This window comes from Sceloporus occidentalis, unplaced genomic scaffold (assembly GCF_023333645.1).
Source record: "Sceloporus occidentalis isolate IW3139 unplaced genomic scaffold, rSceOcc1.0.p SCAF_1, whole genome shotgun sequence".
NCBI lineage: Eukaryota > Metazoa > Chordata > Lepidosauria > Squamata > Phrynosomatidae > Sceloporus > Sceloporus occidentalis.
In genome coordinates, this window is record NW_028316981.1 from 137,961,327 (window position 1) to 137,982,427 (window position 21,101).

The following is a 21,101-nucleotide window of genomic DNA, read 5'->3' on the forward strand; positions in this document are numbered from 1 at the left end:
CCATCCAGTCTTTATGAGGAGCGCAACATTTATGCCTACCAAAATTTTGTAAGTTCTTTAGCATCGTTTTCCTTGGCTTCAGGCTTTACATCCTTTGATGCACGCCCCTATGTTTTACCCTCGACTTATCCACGGGTCATATTAAAATCTGGAATTTTGGCCCAAAACCTACCCTCGACTTATACATGAGGGCGATTGATAGTTGAGTATAAACGGTATCTGAAGGCATTTTCTTATTGCTTACATCAGGGAGCCATCATCTTGCTAACAAGCTTGCACTCTGACTGCAGTCAAGCATGCATGGGTACTTGTATACTTTCCTAATCCTATCATAGCTACATGGCAGAAGCTTCCTTCCCTGCATATCTGAAGAGGCTCAAAATGCTATACTTTCTGCTGAGCAAAAACAATAACTGAGAAACAGGTTAAATTTCTGAAGCCTGCATGTAATGTCTACAGGTGCAACATGACCATTACTGCAACTCAAATAGCTACTAACCACCTCCAATCACAGTCATACACATCTCTTTCCAAACTAGGAGTCAGCACTACCAGCAAGAACAGGATGGTTGCTTAGTGCAGCAGTTCTCATACAACTAAATCCTGGCTCTCCTCCTTTGCAGCTGTTAACACAGCCTGACAGACCTTTGCTGCAAGGATAAATGCACTGGCCTGTAAAGCAACTTTCTGCTGCAGAGCACTCTTTGGGGTGGGGTGAGATGCACTGTGTGCCAATTTGTCCTTGGATCTACATGTCCTGCGTCCCTGCCTTTCATTCCTCCACAGTCATTACATGGCAAGTATAACCTACTCCATGAACTCACATGGTACTAGGGCCTGATTACTGCAGCTAGATCCAATGCGTTTCCTTTCATCACATGCACTCTTCTGAGACTTCAGCTACATAAAGCCTAGGACCAAATAATTCAGCATGCTTCCAAAACCATTACAAAAAGCAACAAAGTACCAACAGTATCTTTAACACTATAGCTTCTTATTGTTATTATCTGCCTTCAAATCAACTCTGATTTATGGCGACCCTATTCTGGGGATTTCTTGTTAAGATTTAGGTAATCAAAGGAGGTTTTCCATTGTCTTTCTCTGAGGCTGAGACTTTGAATTTGGTGGCTCTTGTGGCTATCAATTTACCCTCTTTCACCCTCTTCAGGCTATTCTAACCCCTGCTCTGCTATTTGTTTAGATAACTAAAGCTAGGGGACTTAATTGTGACCCTTAAGAATTTGCCAGACTTCTGACTCCCAACAGCTCTGGTTAGTATAGCCATGGTAAGGGGAGTTGCACTCCAATAACATTAGGAAGGCCACAATTTGCCCATCCCTGGCTTGATTCCAAGCCCAACACTTGAACCTTCTGCTAGAGTGACACTAGGATGCAAAGCAGGGCACCACTGCAGCCTCTGCCTTCATCAACTCTAAGTAAAAAAGCACAAATCAAAAGCCTCAGACCACTGGCAGAAGCATTCATTCCTCTGCATGAAAGAGAACGCTCCAAAGTCCCAACACTACACTCACAGTTGCGGCTGTGCTCCTTGGAAAGCAGGTAATTGGCTAGAGGCGGAGTGTATGTCAGACACTGCAAGGTGGAGTTGAGGAAGCAAGTGTTGCCCAGGTTGTGGAGCCCAGCTCCGACACGGTACACCCTCTCCCATTTCAGAGAGAGACGCTCCAAAGGGAAGAGGACCTTCTGTGGGGCTGGCACTCCATCACCTCCTAGAACATGCTCAGTGCCTGTGAGAGAGAAAGGAGAAAGAGTCAGCAACACCAGGCACAACAGCAGCCAGTCCATCCCATCCCATCCCATCCCACCCCCCCACCCCCCATTCAGGTAGAGCACAAGAAGCACCTTGCTTTCGGTTGGGTCCTTCTTCAGTGCCCTTGTGCCGACTAGGATTTTCCGTCTTTGGGTTCAATAGAACATACTTGCTTTTCAGGCTCTCCAGCTGGTAGGAGAAGCTTTTTGAGGCTGGTTCAAATTCAATCCTTTGCAACAAAATCTTCTTGGCAGAAGCTGCCAACAACTTGCCCAGCTCAACATCATCAGCAGAGTCCTTCCGCCCAGGTTTTAGGGCTTCCTTCAGTTTGTCCACTATGGGCATTGTGCATCACTCTGTAGCAGCATAGGCTGCCCTGCTACCAGAGGAACTTTGCTCTGCAAGGGAAAGCTGCAAGAGAAATTATTTGGCCTCAAAACCAAGTGTCTTCACAATGACTCTTACACAACCCCCACATCCCCACACGCTTCTGTTACTGAGCCTAAATACATATAACAAGATTTACCTTAAATTCCCTGTTTATTCCAGTCTCTGTTCCCCCTTCTTCTTCCTTTACACTCTCCTCAGCTGAATTTTAGACTGTGAGTAGGTTCTCTTTTACTTTGAGAAATGCCATGTACACTGATGCTAAATAAACCAATGTGTGTGCAAGTGCATGACTTCAAATCTCCTGTTGATGTATGGTAACCCTGTGAATTTCATAGGGTTTTCTTAAGTAAAGAATAATCAGAGGTGGTTTTGCCAGTTCTTTCGTCTGAAATGTACCCTACAGCTCCTGGTATCATTGGTGTTACCCATCCAAATACTAACCAGTGCTGGCCCTGCTTAGCTTTCAAAATCAGCCACAATCTGATGTCTTTAGGATATTTAGGCTCCTTAAATCATTACCACCACTACTTTAGTTTCAAAACAAGGGGATCCAAATGTAACTCCAGACTTCTGGAACACAGTTCCGAATTTTTGCATTCCACTTGAGGCAAATTGGAAATATAGCCATAAATTCAGTTTTCCCAACTACATTATTTTTTCAAGTTGTTCATGATAACCACAGACACCCTAACTACCAAGAAAAACTAAAAGAAAACTGATATATATATATTCACAAGAGACATTGCTCCTGTACTTCAAGACAACACTCATGAGCGGAAGTAGAAACTTTACTTTCTTGAAAGCCAGAATACAATACAGTTAGCCTTCCTGCGGCTTTGACTTTTGAGGCTTTCATTATTTGTGGCTTTGATTTCTATGTTTTCTCTAAGAACCTCTAGGTCAGGGGTAGGCAATCTTTTTGAGCCGGGGGCCGGGTTGCTGTCCCTCAGACAACTGGGGGGCCGAAGCCAAAAAATAAATAATTAACTAATTTTAAAAAAAATTAAATATATAAATAAACCAGGACAAATGTAGTACAAAATTTTCAAATGGAAGACACTTTTTTTAAAAAAATGGAGGACACGCAAAAAAATTGCTGATTTTTAAAAAAATGTTAATATAAATGTATGTTTCTGAGGCTTCTATAGACAATTGCCCCCCAAAGGCCCCGGCAGCAATCGGCAGCAGGACTGGGTTGGGGCCGGTCCCAAGGCCTCGCTGGGCCGCATCCGGCCCGCGGGCCGCAGGTTGCCTACCCCTGCTCTAGGTCCTGCAGTACAACTCTGCTGGAAACTGACCACAGAGTTGTGCCAAAGGATTTAAGAGATTACCAAAGAAAACACTTCTCTGGGCATTTGTAGGTCCTCTAGCATGATTCTGTGGTCAATTTCTGGTAGGTGTTGACAATAGAGTTGTGCTGGAGGAGTTTACTAGAGGTGTTCTCTCAGGTCAAAAAACAGTATTTTTTTTAATTTGCAGTTTCTCCACTTTCACAGGGGTCCTTTGCCCCTAACCCCAGCAAATGTGGAGGACCCACTGTATTTTTACATGCAATATAAAAAGAAGTTCATATAAATCCCAGGATTCCATAAGATGGAGCCATGACAGTTAAAGTGGTGTCAAACTGCTTTATTTCTACAGTATGGAGTATGTCTCCAATGCAATCACAGTCAGTAAGGCTCCTAAATATCTAACTGTTAGCATCCCTTGTTCTGGTGATCCACTATCCTCCACCTATCAGCAAAGAGAAAGCTCCCAAGAAAACAAACTAAAACTTGTCTGTACAAAGAATTTTCACCATAAAGAAGGCCACAGGAAACTCTCAAAAAACAAAGTCTACAGACAAGATCTCATGACGTGGACAGCTAATAGAAATTCTACTGACCAAAGACCTATTATAAAGTCCTGGTTAGTACTTGGATGGGTGAACACCAGTGTTTTCTTCTGAGTTCTGGAGCTATATAAGCTTTTTAATTATTAATCTGGAGCTTTGTCACATTGTTAGGTTAGCAGCAGCAGTATGTAAGAAAAACACTGTGCTACACCTGTTTGAATTGCCCTAAAGTTTGATCACCAACAGAAAGAGGAGAATACCTCAATGAAAAACCCCAGATGTTTCTCCTAACAGAGGATTTAAAACATGGCAGCCATACATGCTGAATACAAGAACACATCTTCTTAAGTATAACAGATTTCCATGACAGACAAACCCATGCTTGGTATTAAGGGGTTCACCTCCTCATCCTGTGCTATGGAGACCTTAAAGCAGAAAGGAAACTTTCATCAGAAAGGTCACAACTATTCTGTCAGACCCAAAGCCTGATGCTGGACACATACATGGGTGTATGTGGAGAAGCTACTGTGAAAAGAAGCTACTGTGAAAAGAGCATGTAGTATTGCCATCTGGAGAAGACAGGGCACAGTGACATAGGTAAACAAGCTGCCTCACCAGAGACAACCCTGCACTCCCATGAAGACTGCTGGCAAGGAGACGTCAGTGCAATGGAGCTATTTACCTGGTGAACACTGCTAGATGTTAACAGTCCCTGCCTCCTGAGTCACTTCACCAAACAGTCAGTTTTAATGAGCAACCAGACCATCACTATCAGAGACACCCACAGCTGCATCCTTACACAGGGTGGTGATGGGAGAGGGGGAAACGGTTCTTTAGCAAGGATGCTTTCATTTCAGCATCAGCCTGGCCTTAGATGTGTACTTCACACAGCTACGCCTGGAAGCAAGTTGCTCACTCACACCTTTTGGATTCCAACAGGGACACACAAAATTGTTCCATATGTATGACAAACCTGACAGCCAACGGGTGTTAGCTAACAGGACTCAGCTGATTTCTGTCAGAGAAGCAGCATCAGCATCTCACACTGCAGTCAAGGGCATGAAGGCCACAAATGATACAGGAACAACACCGAGGGGATGGTGTTGCCCACCATGTGCACCCTTAGACCTAAGGAGCAAATTGACTTGAGGACACTGGCATCCACCCTGGGAGAAGGATTCCCAGGAGTGGCATGATGTGACCACACTCTGAGGTACCACAGAGACCAATAAGCCTAAAGGAAATGAGGGTTTGGGGAAGGGGCACTGTGCCAGAAGGAAATGAATGTTTAAAAAGGAGGCACTAAGAAGCACTGGTGGGGGGTCCTTTAGGAGCTATTATGCCAAAAAGAAAAAGGTGTTTGGAAAAGGGGTGCTAAGAGACACTTGGGGGGGGGGTCTTTAGGATCTAATACGCCTAAAGAAAATGAGTGTTTAGAGAAGGGGCACTAAGATGCAATGGGGGGGTCCTTTAGGAGTATTTGGAGACGGGGCACTAGGAGGCATTGGGGTGGGGGGGCCTTTGGGAGCTAATATGCCAAAAAGAAAGGGGCCTTTGGAGAAGGGCGTAAGGGACGCTGGGGAGGGGGTCTTTAGGGTCTAATACGCCTAAAGGAAATGAGTGTTTGGAAGTAATATCCCTAAAGGAAATGGGCTTGGGGGGGAAGGGGCGCTAAGAGGCATGGGGGGGGGCTCTCTAGTGCCCATACCCTTAAAGGAGAGGGGTGTACTGAGGAGGGGCCCTGTGTGGTGGCCATGGGGCGCAGAGGGAAGCAAGGCCTAGGTCCCCCACATCCCCCTCCTCCTTCCTTAGACTCAGCGGCAACCTCCCTCCGCACCGAGAAGGAAGGCCTCCTCTCTCTGCCTCAGGCGAAGAGCCCGGCCTGGCTGGGCTGGGGGCAAAGGCCACCGGCGGCACCCGGCCCGGCCTCCCTCTTCCCCCGGCGGGCTCCGTCCCACTCGAGGCCCGGTCGAGGGGGCCATGGCAACCGAGGCCCCGCCGCGGCCTAGAGGAGGCCCAGGAGGACACTCGTCTCCCCCACCCGCCATCTTCCCCTGCTGCTCCACGCATTTGCGGGGCTCGCTTCCCTTAGCTGGGTGCAGGGGAAGGGGGTGCTCTTAGTCCTCCTCCGCACTCACCCATGCGAGCATCCACACGAGCAGCCCCAGACACGTGTCTCCGCCGCGTCCTCAGGAGAGCAGAGCAGAGGCGCAGCGCTGGAGCAGCGGCCCGAGGAGCAAGGCCCAGTCCTCGCCCTAAAGGGGCGGAGGAAGCGGAGAGGCCCGCCCGACTCGAGGCCTCTCTCTGAGTGACGCCAGGCCCAGGCCCCGCTGCTTCCTCTTTGTGCGAATAATACTGTAATGGCTTCCCCTTCAGGGCCCGGGGAGCCAGCCGCGAAACGGAGGGCTCACAGAAAGGTCAATCTGTGCTTCTTGCATTTGGGGACTCTTCCTGGGATTGGGAAATAAACGCTAAATAAACACATGGAAAGGTAAATCCGTGCTTCTCGGTCCTGCTCAAAATGGAGGACGCTTTGGGAATCCCTCCTGGTCCTGGACAGAAGATAAAAGCTTAAAAACACCCCTAGCAATGTAAACCCATGCTTCTTGGCCATGCTCAAAATGGGCAGAAGGAGGAGGCTGAAGTGTGGGGCGTCCTGGAAAAGGAGGACGGCAGGAGAGGGCGGGGGAAGAGGCCGGATTGTGGGAGGCGGAGGAGGAGGAGGAGGGAAGCGAGGCCCAAACACCGCAGTGTCCCGCAGAGAAGGCGCCCTCCTCCCTCCCTCCCTCCCTCCCTCCCTCGTGCCTCGCAAAGGGAGGAGGAGGGAAATAGAGCAGATCCCGGTTGGGAGGATGAAGGTTTGCAATTGGGACCCAATCCCTGCAGCTGCAAATGAATGCAATGCCCAGGTTCTTCCTCAAGCCTGGCTGCAGCTTCATCTCCCAGATCTTGAAAGGCACATGGCTGTGCATGCAGTGCTATGTGTGGAGGGGGGAAGGCTGCATCTGCACTCTAGAAACAATGCAGTGTCTGACATTAGCTGCCATGGCTCCCTCCCATGGGATGCTGGGATCTGTAGGGCAGTGAAGGAAGCCCAGGCAGAGGCCCAAGCCACGCGGCAGAAATAAGCCACTTTGAGACTGCTTGAACTGCCCTGGCTCAATACTAGGGGATTCTGGGAACTGTAGTTTTGTGAGACATTGAGCCATCTGTCAGAGAGCTTTCCTGCCACGATTAACTACAATTCCCAGGATTCCCTAGCACTGAGCCAATGTAGTTAAAGCAGTGTCAAACTGGATTATTTTTGCAGTGTGTTTTGGACCCTTGTCAAAGAGGAAGCCTTTACACAGGAATAAACACTTCTAGAACACGGCCTCATAGCCCCAAAAACCCACAAAAACTATGGGTGCCGGCAGTGAAAGTCTTCACTTTTACCTCTAATGTAGATTAAGCTTCAATTTGTTCATCCTCATCGAGTCCATTATTGACAGCAGATGCTGGTTTAAAACAGAGAGCCTCTTCTTGAAAGAGGGTGAGGATTTATAATGAGGACTACTAAAAAAATAAATCACAGATGTACCTCATACAGTTATGATGTTTTGAGACTAAGGGAACGTAGGAAGTGATTAATCAGGAAGTGACAAAACATATAACCTAGATTGTGATGCTATTTTATGTGTATTGTTTATGTATTATAGAAATAAAATTATTATTTAAAAAAACCCAGAGAGCCTCCTCAGATTTAGCTGGAGAGGAAAAATAGCGTTGAGTGCCATCAGCACACTGCTCCTCTCACCAACCCACAGAGAGAGAACCTCTCTGGGCCATTTTCCATCTGCATTGAATAGAATGGGAAGCAGCAGAGAACCCCAAGTGACTCCAGAAGCAAATAGCATTAAGTAGCATCACTTCTGATTTCACTTTTGTTGTTGTTGCAAAATGGCCATTTTAAGAGGTTGTAGGGTTTTGTGGGAGGTAAGCAGATCCAAATGGCCAGATGTTGGTAGTGGTTTGGACAACTTTCAGTCATTGGGAGGCAATTACTGCCCCTTTCAAAATTGGAGGTAGGTTCTGACGCCTTTGGGGCCCAAAACAGGATTCTGTCCACACTTCCCCATCCCTGCCCTTTATTCACTCAGCCAGTCCCAACCCCAAGCCTTTTCATTTAGCAGGATGGACAGGAATCTAGCAAACGCATGGTGGCTCTCATCTCTCCAAAGATCCTGTCAATACTCTTGGGTAGTACAAATGGACAGATATCCATTATGACTGAACAAGTTGGGGCCAAGGTTATGTCCATTGGGTCTTTATTAGCTGGAAAGTTAAAGTAAAAATGGATCAGAGTGATTGTGCTTGCAAAGTGCTGAGCAAATTATTCACAATGGCTCCATACAGACAGGCCAAAATAAAGCTGCTTTGAGTCACTTTGGAGGTATGCTGTTTAAATGATGCATGCGTACTAAGAGTCCGGAAGCTACACCAAAGCCAAGATCTAGTCCTAAGGACTGGAGCACAGCTTTGGAGCAGCTTCCAGACTCTTAGTACGCATGCATCATTTAAACAGCATACCTCCAAAGTGACTCGAAGCAGCTTTATTTTGGCCTGTCTGTATGGGGCCAATGGGTTCTTGAAAGGTCTTTAGTCTCTTTTTGTGGCATATGTTGTTAAATATCCTTGATTACACAAAACTGCTCCTAGCAAATGCAGATGTCTGCCCATTATTTTTTGGTAGTAAGCCTTCAAAAAAGATCTAGCCTATGTTCAGTCAGACTCTCCATGTTTTCTCCCAAATGTCGCTCTAGTCACTAATGCACTGATTTCAACACCGATGGCTCCCTAGAAACCGAAGCATCTGGTTTGGATCCACTCTATGAGAGGGGATGCTCAGGACCCATCGTGTCCACTGACATGGCCATTTCACCAACCTCCACTCAAAGGTTAATATAAATATCGTCCCATTCTGCACTGAAAACTAAGTCCAGAGTGTGTTCAGCACCATCATTGGGGCCTAATACCACTTGGAACAGATTTCAAGGCTGTCATCATGGAGTTGAAGTACTAAGCCATTCCCAACAGGGCAGCCCCAGTAGGGATGTTGGAAGTCCCCTGGTACCACAAGCTGAAGGGACTCTTAACACTGTCCCTGACACACGCAGCCAGCCAGCTGTTGAGCAGTGGAGTGTGCAGAACACCACCAGAAGCCCTTTTCTGCCATGTCTGTACAACATTAAGATCCGTGTAGGCATCCATGACATCTAGAAAGTTCCAGGACCATTTGCTAGGAAGCCATGAAGCATCCTTGTTTCAGAAATATGACAATTCTGCACAATTGCTCACTAGGGCCTGTTACAGACTGCCAAAATAAAGCTGCTTCGGGTCTCTTTGGAGGTATGCTATTTAAATGATGCATGCATCCTAAGAATCCGGAAGCTGCACCAAAAGCTGCACTCCAGTGCTTAGGAATGGACTGTGGCTTTGGCGCGACCTCTGGACTCTTAGGACCCATGCATCATTTAAATAGCATACCTCCAAAGAGACCCGAAGCAGCTTTATTTTGGCAGTCTGTAACAGGCCTAGGTAATCTAAATAAAATAGAAGATAAATTAAGTCTGGGCTTCCATTGTTTTTGAGAGCTCTTAGATTCCTTCAGTGAAGAGGAAGCACACCTGTTTGACGATACATTAAATCTGTTTCATTACGAATCACTGTTTCTGAATTAAGAGTTTGCTATCACTTAAAAACCAGGGGTGATATAACCTCCAGCTCTGAGAAACAGAGGCTTGATGGGCATCAAAATGAAGAAAAAGCATTAGGAGTCTTTGTGGAAACAAGAACCATGTAAATCAGTAGCCTTGGACACTATAAGGTAGAGATCAATTTGTGCCAGGGGGCATGGGTTGCAGACAAGGATCCATCCTGCCACCAACATGCCACTTTTCTGAACAGTTCTCAGATGTTAAAAGGCTCAGGAATAATTTCTAGTGTATATTTTAAATGCCTACTCCTCAGTAGAAATAAAGCATACTCAAGACAATTAGAGACTATTCCCATTTTATTTGATAATACTGTTTATTGTCCGAAGACTCAAGTGTCCACGTATGAATTATACAAAGCATCAGAGACATGCACAGTCTGCTTGTCTATTCAACAACTTTCATGTGTTCCCAGCACAAGAAAATCTCAGCTTTCAGAATCCAACAACAACAAAAGAGGTCCCCCCCATCCCTGCCCCCCCATATTACTCCACCCACCAAACAACATCCCAGCCCCAGCTCCCCAATAAGCTTTAAATTATGGCAGCGTTAAGATACTTATTTTTCATACTTACTAAGCAAAGATTTGAAAATAATGTAAACGTTTTTTAAATATTTTGAATGGCTGGCATGAAGAAGGGGATACTGTTAAGTGTGTGTGTGCATATATAATATATCATGGAAGGTTCAGTGAGCCACTAAAACCCACAACTATAAATTAAGCCAATCGAGGAGTCTTTGATAACTGCTCTTCCATAAATAGATCTTTCATAATGGTTGCCACTGGAATGGCAAATATATCTTGCTCACTTCCAGCACACAAACTGCAAACTGGCTAGCAAGAAGCAGTCACATGTCACAACTAGCCTCCAACCTCTAGGAAAAAAAGGTCTGTGCGTGTTGCGGAGCCATGAATAGAAAGACAGAAGGAGAAACATTATTACTCCCGCTTGCTCTGAGGAGTAACGGGAGGGACTCCACCCTCCACGTATTTCAACCTTCTTCCCACTATATCTTAGAAGTTTCCAATGCAGAACCCCTTTAAAAAACAAGAATAAGTGCAAATCTAATAGCTAAACATGGAATTTAAAGAAAAAATAATGGAAAGAGGAATGATACAACTGATTGCCAAAACAAATGGAAAACATTAAAATCAAAGAATATCAGCAGAGAGAGAGGGAGAGGAAGGAGGGAAAAAGAGAGAGGGGTAAATGTCACATAGACTATAACCATACAGGAAGCAAAACATGAGTTTTATATTGGACTGAACAGGTTTTTTTTCTTTTTTTCAAAATATATTGAAATTAAACAGACTGGTCCAATATGACATCTTTAAAACTCTACCTTGATGAACAGCATGAAAAGCCACTAGAGGCAGGTCTGGCATGGAACTCTTTTGGACACCCTCCAGATTGATTTTGAGTATGGCAAAGAAGAGGGTGGCTGTGCAGAGCATGTAGGGGGAGCAGAAGCACAGCAAAGGAAAATAAAGTGGCTCAGAAAAGGGGGGGGGGGTAAAGGGTTGGAGGCAGAGACGTGAAGTGATCTTTCACTTTATTTTATTTTGTGCAGGCAGCCAAGATCTGATTCATTACTCCAAAAGAGCATTTTATACTCACAGTTTAGAAGGATAAACCTTGATCTGCCAGCTCTTGTCATCACATATTTGGGAAGAAAACACACATGCTCCTGTCTTCTGAGGAGCTCTTGGCATAATAATCCATTTTTATATAGGGTAGATGACAGGGCTTGTAGCTCTGCTGGCCATCTTAAACATCAATACACTACACAGCAAGAATTTTCAACCAGGAAGTTCAACCTCCTTTGAGTGACAAAATGCTGAACCCTTAATAAGAATAGCAAGTCTTTCCTCTGGCCTGGAGGGGCTTTGGTACCAGATTTATATGAGTGGCACAAGCCTGCATTAGGTTGTGAGTAAAAGCACATGATTCAACTAGGAGTCCTGATGCACAAACCCCAAGTCCCAAGCAAATGTACTTTTACAGAAACTTCACAGCTAAGAACTCATAGTCAGAATGTGCACATCTCGCAGGAACTGGGGCTTAATATCCATTAACTAGATTAATGTCTTTAAAATACTGCCCTTGGAAAGACTGACATCCATCCCACCCTCTGATGGCTAATTCTCAATAGGCGGCTATATTATTAAAATGCAACTCTTCTCACCAATGCAAGGGGAAGTCATGATTCATGGCAGAGCCACCACCATCTTTGATAGAGGCTAAGAGACAGATTAGCACTTGTTCCACCGTATGTGTGTGAAATGTGGCAGACAGAAGAGAATGACTCTGAAGGACTGAACATGGGTTAGTTAACATGGGTTTGATTGCTATACATGGGTTTCAGCCTAGGGAGAAGGCAGGAGTGTGGGAAACAGAGGGGAAGTAAGCTGCCTTCACAACAAGGGATGCCCTCTCTCAAGGCAATAAGAACCTGGTAGGCCTGCTACACAGAATCAGAGGCAATACCTTTCAGCCAATCCTATGTTCACTCTTGTTCTCCCAACTGTGCTCTGGCACATTGGCAATGGTGACCCAGAAAGAAAATATGCCTTGGCGCAATACAGAAGAGGAAACAGACTAAGCAATATACAAGTGGTATAGACATCCTATTCCCTAGCCCCCCTCCACCCTCTCTATTATTGTACCTGCCTGGGAGACCTTATTTTCATGCTGTTTCCAGGAAGTGATGTCAAAGGTGGACCAATCTAATTTCTTATAGGCTTTGTTGCTATTGGCTACTGGACTGCCGTGACCCTGGGGACTCAAGGGTCCTCAATGTCAAGGAACTCTTGCTTAGGTGGAGCCACCCCACGATACCACGCACATGAACCGTCACTCCGTTTGATGCAGGCATAGTGTTTTGCCTGCCGACCATTGATGTTCTTCTCTGTCACCCAATCAGTCCACAGACATTCATCCTGAGCAGAGACATAGCAGGGGATGGAGGGGCAGCGGGAGATCTGCAGGGAGAAAAGAGGCATGCCATAAGCTTGTGTGGGCTTACCATCACCCTCATCAGCCTAAAAGCCATTTATGAGAAAAACAAAAGAGCTCTGCTGGAACTGGGCCAAAGTTCCATCCTGTCCAGAAACCATCTTCCTCTTGTGGCATTCCAAATGCTTCTGGCAAGTCAGTTCTTCTTTAAAATCTTTGAGCATCTCATGCTCATCATAGGATTCCAGAGCTGAAAGAGACTCAATGTTACCCGTATTTTTATTATGCTTGATCATGGGGCTCTGCAACCTTACCTGGGAAATTTGCTTGAACATTAATATAAGGAGCATCTCCTCAACTTTTCTGTGTGGTGATGTAACACTTCACTGAATCACATTAAAACTAAGTCTGTATCTACACTGTAGAATTATAGCAGTTTGCTACCACTTTAACAACCACAGCTCTGTGCTGCAAAATCCTAGGATTTTTACTTTGGTGAAGTACTTAGAATTCTCTAGTGCATTTTTCTTTGAACTGCAGCATTAGAGATCTCTGGCAGAGAATTCCAAGTATCTCCTAAAGCTACAAATTCCAGTATTCCATAGGATACAGCCATCTGAGAAGGTGTACAAAGGCCCAAAATCAGGAGAAAGGGAGGGTGCTTTGAGGTGGAAGGCTCCTAGCAACTATGCTATCTTTTTCCCCTTAATGTTTGTTTGTTTTTGGTGGGGGGTGATAAGAAAAAAGATGGAAGAAGGTGAGAGAAAACACAGGAAGGTTACAAATGGAAGACACTGTCTGGACACTCAATTCCTGTAAAATTCTTTGAATAAGGGAGACAACTGCACAATTAAAAAAAAGTATCTGGAAGCCTTTCCACTTTCAATCAACCCCTTTAAGGTCTGGAGTTCATTTGCCCTTTTTTACTTCTCAGTTAAGAACAAAAGCCCAAAATTTTACTGATAGTGTAAAGCTTGGTGAAAACAAAGTGTGGACAAGACAACTATTCCAGAATGAAAATTAATATTTAAATGTTAAAGAGGCAAACTACTGCCCTGCTTTGCCACAAAACAATACAAAGTGAAAACAGCACATCTCCAGCTTGTTCATTTACTACAGTTATTTGTGCTTCAACCCGTCCCCCTCCACACCATGCCTTCTGCCATGTGAGATCTTGATCACTTGTCATATTCCGTGCATAGATCCACGTGTGTGGACAGTGATTTTATTTCTGATTGTTGCTGTTAACCTGCAGCAATCTGCTTTATATCTCAAAGGATGGGATAGAAAGGACTGGCATAAATGAACAAACCTAGCAGCAGGGACTGAAGGCAATTGCTTTCTCCTAGTGTCTCCCTACTTGACCCGCAAGAATCTGGTAATCAGTGGCACACTGCCTCCAAGCCGTACTCCAAATGAATTTCTCTAACCTGCTTTTGAAGCCATTCAAGAGAACCATATTCTAAATTATTAATGAATATTGCTCAGCAAGTCTGCAGTCTTAGTGAACTAATAGGGCGAGTATTCCCTGGCTTCTTCTCTACTAAACTAAAAGAATCAGTTTCTACTAGTTATACAGCAGAAAGCATGCATGTCAGATACCTCAGGTTGGTCTTTGGGCTTAGCAAAAACCAGATGTTTATCAAAAATCAAGAGGTTTTTAAAAAGACAAGATGTGGTGTTTCCAAACCATTGATCTGTTGCATAGGTAACACACAGTTGTCAGATACTGCTCAGTGAGATCTATAGCAAACTGCTTTTCCATCTTTGCTATTCCACTCTACAATATATCATTATTTCTTTGCACATATCTGCCTCATGTTGAACAAGTGACTAAAGCAAACAATTTCTTCTTCCGAATCAAACTCACATATACATGGTAGCAGGAGGTCCAAAAACTGAAAAAGACTAATTTAGATATACCTTGCACTCACAGCCCATCTGATATCGCTGGTTGAGACTCTTCTTCTGGGTAGGACTGAGGGAATCCCAAGAAACGATGAAGTCACACAGAGTAATGTGCATCCTGCCATTGCCTTCAGATTTCCCTGACAAAGCAAAGGGATTGTTAGTTGGGGCATGGGCACAGGCACACACATACACTATGTCAAATGCTTCTTCAAAATGACCTTAACAGATTCGAAAGCTGGGCCAAAACTAACAAAATGAATTTCAAGAGCGAAAAATATAGGATACTACACCTGAGCAGGAAAAATGAAATGCACAGATATAGGATGGGTGACACATGGCTTGATGGCAGTACATGAAAAAAGGAACTAAGGGTCTTAGCAGACCACAGGTTGAACGTAAGTCAGCAACGTGATGCCACAAAAAGAAAGCCAATGCAATTCTAGGCTGCATCAATAGGAGTATAGTATCTAGATTGAGGGAAGTAATAGTGCCTCTGTATTCTGGAATACCGTGTCAAGTTCCAGGCATCACAGTTCAAGAAGGATGTGGCAAGCTAGGACATATCCCAAGGAGAGCAACCAAAATGGTGAAAGGTCTGGAAACCCTATGAGGAGTGGCTTAGGGAGATGGGTATGTTTAGTCTGGAGAAGAAATTATTAAAGGGTGACAAGGTAGCCATGTTTAAATATTTGAAGTGATGTCATACTGAGGATGGAGCAAGCTTGTTTTGTGCTGCTCCAGAAACTAGGGCATGGAACAATGAATTCAAGCTACAGGAAAAGAAATTCCACCTAAACATTAGAAAGAACTTCCTGAAGTTAAGAGCTGTTTGACAGTGGAACATACTGCCTCAGAGAGTGATTGAATCTCTTTCTTTGGGGGTTCTAAAATAAAGGCTGGATGGCCATCTGTCCGGAGTGCTTTGACTTTGTCTTCCTGCGTGATAGGGGTTGGACTGGATGACCCTTGTGGTCTCTTCCAATTTGATGATTCTATGATCAGTTCTCAGAGTCAGTAAGTGTCTCATCTGGGCCACAAAGCACCAATTACAAACAAACATGAACTGCAAGAAGGACTCAGTTATGCCACCAGGATGTACTGATATGCTGAGTCCATTTCACTTAGCACTTGATCTTCCAAAAAGCAGCCAGCTGTATACACGACAGAAGTCCCAGAATCATGTTGAAAACTCTTTATGTCAAAAGTTAACACAATACCTCATTGCATGAAATGTTGATTTTTGTGTTGTTTCCTGCTTCCCACACCTATTTAATTAAGATATCCTGCAGTTTTGCATTTTGAGACACTGAAAGCATTTCACAATTTCCCCTTATCCAGTCTCTCCATGCTATTCATATTCTTAAAAGCTTCTGCATTGCCTTTGCTCAATAAACTTTTATATGAGTTGAACATGCCTAGTTATTAAAAGCTTATCCAGGTATGCATTTTGAGGAACTCACAATATGTCTTTTATAAAGGTGAATATAAAACTGTTCTTAATCTGTGATGTTCCATGGCACTTTCTAGAAATGTAGGTTTGACATTCTTGTTTAGGATGTTGCAACAGAGAAGACAGAAGAGAATGGAGACCAGCGAGGGAAAGGCCCTTGTCCTTCATGCTCTTCAATATGCAAAGAATTTGGGGTAATAATGGGGAAAGTTCCCATCTTCCCATGCTATAGCCCTCTTTAAGTATCTGAAGATACGTCATTTAGCAGATGAAGTGAGCATGGTGATATCTCCGTATACAAAAACACCCATAAAGAGTTTTAATATCACCTAGAGAGGCTCTCCTTTCTGTCCCACCACTTTCTCAAGCATGTTTAGTGGGGACAAGGGAGAGGGATTTCTCAGTGGCTGCTCCCAGACTTTGGAAGTCTCTCCCCACAGAAAGGCCAGGATGGCCCTGTTCTTGCTGTCCTTCCAGCGGCAGGTTAAAGCATTTTTGTGCCACCAGGCCTTCAAAACCTGTTGGAGTTGGGCTCTTCGTGTTGTATGGTGGTGGTTTTGAAGTTTTAAAGTGTCTGTATATAGTTTTTTATTTTAATTGTTTTTAATGCATATTAATATTTTAATCGTTTTACTATATTATTGTTTAATTGTATATTTTATACTTTCAATTAGCTTTTATAGTGTTTTAACCTGTATTGTTTTTAAATGTTGTTGGCCACTTTGAGTCCCATTATTGGGAGAAAGGTAGTATATAATTTATTATTATTATTGTTGTTGTTGTTGTTGTTGTTGTTTTCTGCTGCTCAAGAGATTAGAATACAGACCAATGGATTTAAATTACAAGAAAAGAGATTCCACCTAAATATTAGGAAGAATTTCACTGTGAGTACTGTTCAATAGTGGAATAGACTGCCTTGGAGGGTGGTAGGCTGTCCTTCTTTGAAGGTCTTTAAACAGAAGTATGCTGGGTATCTTTCAGGTGGTAGTTATGCATTTTAGCTGTGTATTTCTGCAATGAAAGAGGATGAACTAGATGGCCCTGCCAAGACTAAAAGTCTATGATTCTATGGTCCCTACCTAACAAGAAATGTCAAACTGCTAACCACTATCAGACTTCCCAGCACACTTCATTAACCTGGTGAGGCTGTGTGTGTGTTCAAGTTTCCTGTTGAGCTGCCGATTAAACCACTGTCTCATGTTCTTCATGGGAACTCCAGGAGATGGCGCTTGACAAAGCTGAACAAATTAAATTTGAGTGATTTCAGAGCTCCTCTGGGCAGCAGAGGGTAGTTTGTGATGTATCAAGGACAAACCCTCCTTGTACCATTGAAAGCAAGCTGCATTTGTTTAATCTGGGAGTGTGTTTCATTCTAGCAACTGTCAGTCCACATAAGACACATAAGGGAAAGGGTAGATTTGTTCCATGTACGTTTTTGTGTTTGTTTTAAACATTCCTAGACAAGATCATCCATCATCATAATGGATTCCTGGATGCTGTACAGAAGCTAGAAAATAATAAAGCTAGACCAAGGCAACAAATCCAGCTCAAAATCGTGGATAAACAAGTATTTCTTGACTTGGCATAGAAAACGGGTTTAGGGAAGCATTATGTTTATTTTCCTCTTCCTCGGCCTTTTGAGTTTTATAAGTTAGTCATGAAATTTTACCAGTTCCAAGCCCTGCAGGTTAGCTATTAAAAGTAAAAAGTCTTAACAAGATAAAACTTGATTGAGAACATGGGGTAATTGATGGTGAATTTACTGGGTTAGAAAAGTGTTATTTCTATTTAGAGAAACGATATACTCCAGCTGTCTGGGTATAGTGCCTGCTAAATATAAACAGAGATAACAAAAGAAGAGAGTGAGAGCCCATCTAGATGCAATGCAATGAGGCCTGATAACAGATAGCCAGATCAACAGATAATGTCTTTTACCTCTGAGGTCTTTTGATGTGCAGAAAAGCTTGTCTCTTAATTAGCTGATGATCAAATGAGGAGATGCATGGTAAAAGAGATAGACTTAGATTATATAACAATAGACTGCTAAACTATAAAATGTTTATAAGGATGTGGCTAGACTATGTTAAGCTGTGTAATGTTATTATCTTCCTCTTGGAGTGTATGAATGCATAAACTGATTGTAGCTGGAAAGATTATAAAGCTGCAATGCTTATTCTTCAGGAAGACAACTATCCTGAAATTCCAAAGCATAACACTGATGTTAATCTGCCTACTGGAGAATATTGCTCTTTACAACCGTGGAGGCTTAGATGAGCAAAATGGTAAACAAGAAGGAACTTCAGCTAAAAATAAATTGTCTCCAATCACTCCATAAAGAGAAGAGGTGGGGGAATGGCACAGGGTTGATTCACAGGAACAATCTTTCCCCTTTTCTTACCTGCAATGAGATATTCCTTCTTGCCACCGACATCCAGCGTCACTCCACACACTGCTGAGGAAGGAGCCGTGTAGATGAATTCAATGTCTTGGTCAGGACCTTTGAACATCTAAGAAGGAAGAGGATATGTGAGGCCAAGACCAGTAATTATTGTCGTGGTGATGATGTACATTCAAGTTAATTCTGACTCTAAGGAGAACAGGGTTTCTTGGCAAGATTTCTTCAGAAGATGTTTGTCTTTGCCTTCCTCTGAAGCTGAGAGAGTATGATTTGCCCAAGGTCACACACTGGGTTTCCATGACCGAGCAGGGATTTGAACCCTGCTCTCTAGAGTCGCAGCCCAACACCCAAACCACTATACCATAGTTCTGGCTCTATTGTGTAAATAATAATAATAATCAGAATTTCACAAGACAATCTAGGGATGAAGATGCCCCACATAAATAGCATTTTTTTCATAGCACTAAGAAAGGTATTGTCAATGGTCGTCACTTTCAGCAACAACTAGTTTTGCTAGTCTTGGGATAAGAGTGGGGTGGGGGTGGGGTAGACAAGATAATACCAGAAATCCAGAAACTTATTTTTTGTAGTTCCAGCACAAAACCCAATATTTATTTTACTATCTGTTTGCCAACTGGTCAATAAGAAAGTGACGAATGCAGGTGCAGACAAAGAGAACATCTGGGCCTGCTCTCAATGGACTCTTCTCTCCCCCACCAGTCATATGACATTGGCTGCCCTGTGGAAAGGAACATTGTGTCAACTCATACTCCAGGTAAAGAGGCTGTGTTTGGTTGGTTTGTTAATTTGGCTACATGACACTCTGGATATACTATGTCTGTTGCAATTAAAACTAATTGTTCGCATCTATAAATTTAGCATTTATAAATTCAGAATCCTTCTGATATTCTGAGCAACAAAAATACAATAAATTCATAAAAACAAAGTAACTAAACACATTTTCTTCACTGCTCCATTTTGCCAAGCAAAATGTTTCCCTGCTCCTACAGAACTGGAAAATGTAGTGCAGTGTCACAGGAACTCAGTGGACAAACAGTCAAACAGGAGCCACCAGTCCAATCTGGATATAGAAGAGGAGAGAGAGTGGACACTGGACCTGGTACAGGATGCCCTGCCTGCTTGAAATTCTCATGTGTATTTTCCTCAAGGCTGTTTTCCTCTTCTCAGCTCACCCTCAAACTGATCCTTTCCCCCTGAAATCTCAGCTTTTCCCACAGAAGGATAGCTAAAACAAAAATATAGTTATCAAGCATGTAGTGATATCATTCATATTGATCTACTTAATACAGCAACATGGGACAAGGGCTCCTTCAGCTCAACTGCTCTCAACCTTGCGAAATGCAAGTTTCACAAATTAAGTATTGGTATGTATATAGGTCAGTGAAAATTTAAACTGTGCTCTGACAAATGTCTCCATTATTTATTTTTTTAAAATCTGCAATGTCCTAGAAGAGGACTTCTGATGATTTAGCACAATGAATCTCCACAAAACTATTGAAGCCTCTCCAAAAGCAACTAAGGACAAGAAAACTTTAATGACTTGGTTGGTGACACTCACTCTCCTCTCAGGTTTCAAAGACTGACAAAGCTAATTAAAAATCAACTGAACCTTACAAACCCATGTTATAAGGCAAGATTGTCAGGAGATAGAGAAAGCTCATAAAATGCTCACCCTTTTCAGACTCTGGTTGTTTGAAAGCAAGCAACAGAGGAAAGGGGTAAATGTTCTCTCGACCTGCTGGTGAACAAACAAGTACAGCAAAGGCTTCTGCTGGGTTCAGATGTCCTGAGAAACTATGGAGCAAAGGCTTGTGACTTATTTAGCCATTTGGGGTACAAGACAGAATTATGGGCATGTACCAGGATGCAGCTGGTGAAGGGCACCCTAGAACTTTTCTTTGTGTGAGAAGCATATTTATATTTAAGCAAACAAACAAACATTTGCCACCTGTGGAGTGTGAGGTCCTATCCATTCATTATTTTTCTAAAATTGCTAATTGTATCCACAAAGTACATAATTAATGAGTTAAATTAATAACAGTGCAGACAGTTTTTTAAAGTAATATATCCATAAATGTATCCTGGAACATTTAAGACAAATTCAAGATCAGGTAAATGCATCACATTAAGGTTTGGGGTGGCTTAAGACACTCCTATTAGAATAGAAATCATGTTCTCAAAATGAGATCAGTGATCTAGCCACCTTGCTCTGAGACGGAATTCTCACTGGATGTTTCCTTAACAGGGAGGCAGGAAATTAGTGGCCAATTGCCTGCTACTTCCCTCGCCAAGCTAGTTTTTGCTTTCTAGCATGAAAGATGACTTTCTGAGCTTTTTCGCTCAGTTGGTCTTTTAAAAATACCCACCTATACTGAAATAGACAGGAGGGTTAGTTATACCTGCTCAAGGAGAGTATCAGTTTGGACTCTGTGGGAGACTGAAGGTTTTGGATTAAATAGATCTGGCCGTACGTTTGACCTGCCCATTTGGGGATCTATCATTTGTGGCTGATTTACACCAGAAGAACTTTCCAGATGCAAAACTGTTCTCTGGGACAGATGACTCCTCCATAGGTTGAGTTCTTCTCTACCAGGTGAAGGTCTCTCCCTCTAACAG

The 21,101-nt window shown here is 43.4% G+C and overlaps 2 protein-coding genes across 8 annotated transcripts in view; both read right to left on the reverse strand.

Moving 5' to 3' along the window:
- LOC149322293 (ubiquitin carboxyl-terminal hydrolase 36-like) overlaps positions 1–6,368 on the reverse strand; it is a 31,390-nt gene extending 25,022 nt beyond the window's left edge. For 3 of the 5 annotated variants that reach the window (XM_089538780.1, XM_089538770.1, XM_089538749.1), the window contains exons 1-3: positions 6,134–6,368; positions 1,864–2,182; positions 1,533–1,748 (exon numbers count right to left, since the gene is read on the reverse strand). In XM_089538780.1, the coding sequence (XP_089394906.1) occupies positions 1,533–1,748; positions 1,864–2,116 (469 nt within the window). In that variant the 5' untranslated portion in view covers positions 2,117–2,182; positions 6,134–6,368. Of the gene's footprint in view, positions 1–1,532; positions 1,749–1,863; positions 2,183–2,297; positions 2,453–5,832; positions 5,935–6,133 lie in introns of those variants that run through there. The other 2 variants (XM_089538764.1, XM_089538758.1) reach the window with 2 other exon arrangements.
- Positions 6,369–10,047: 3,679 nt separating this feature from the next.
- The window catches only part of TIMP2 (TIMP metallopeptidase inhibitor 2), a 39,588-nt gene continuing 28,534 nt past the window's right edge, over positions 10,048–21,101 (reverse strand). For all 3 annotated transcript variants that reach the window (XM_089538795.1, XM_089538805.1, XM_089538815.1), the window contains exons 3-5: positions 18,465–18,573; positions 14,629–14,753; positions 10,048–12,731 (exon numbers count right to left, since the gene is read on the reverse strand). In XM_089538795.1, coding sequence (XP_089394921.1) covers positions 12,534–12,731; positions 14,629–14,753; positions 18,465–18,573 — 432 coding nt within the window. In that variant the 3' untranslated portion in view covers positions 10,048–12,533. The remainder of the gene's footprint in view (positions 12,732–14,628; positions 14,754–18,464; positions 18,574–21,101) is intronic.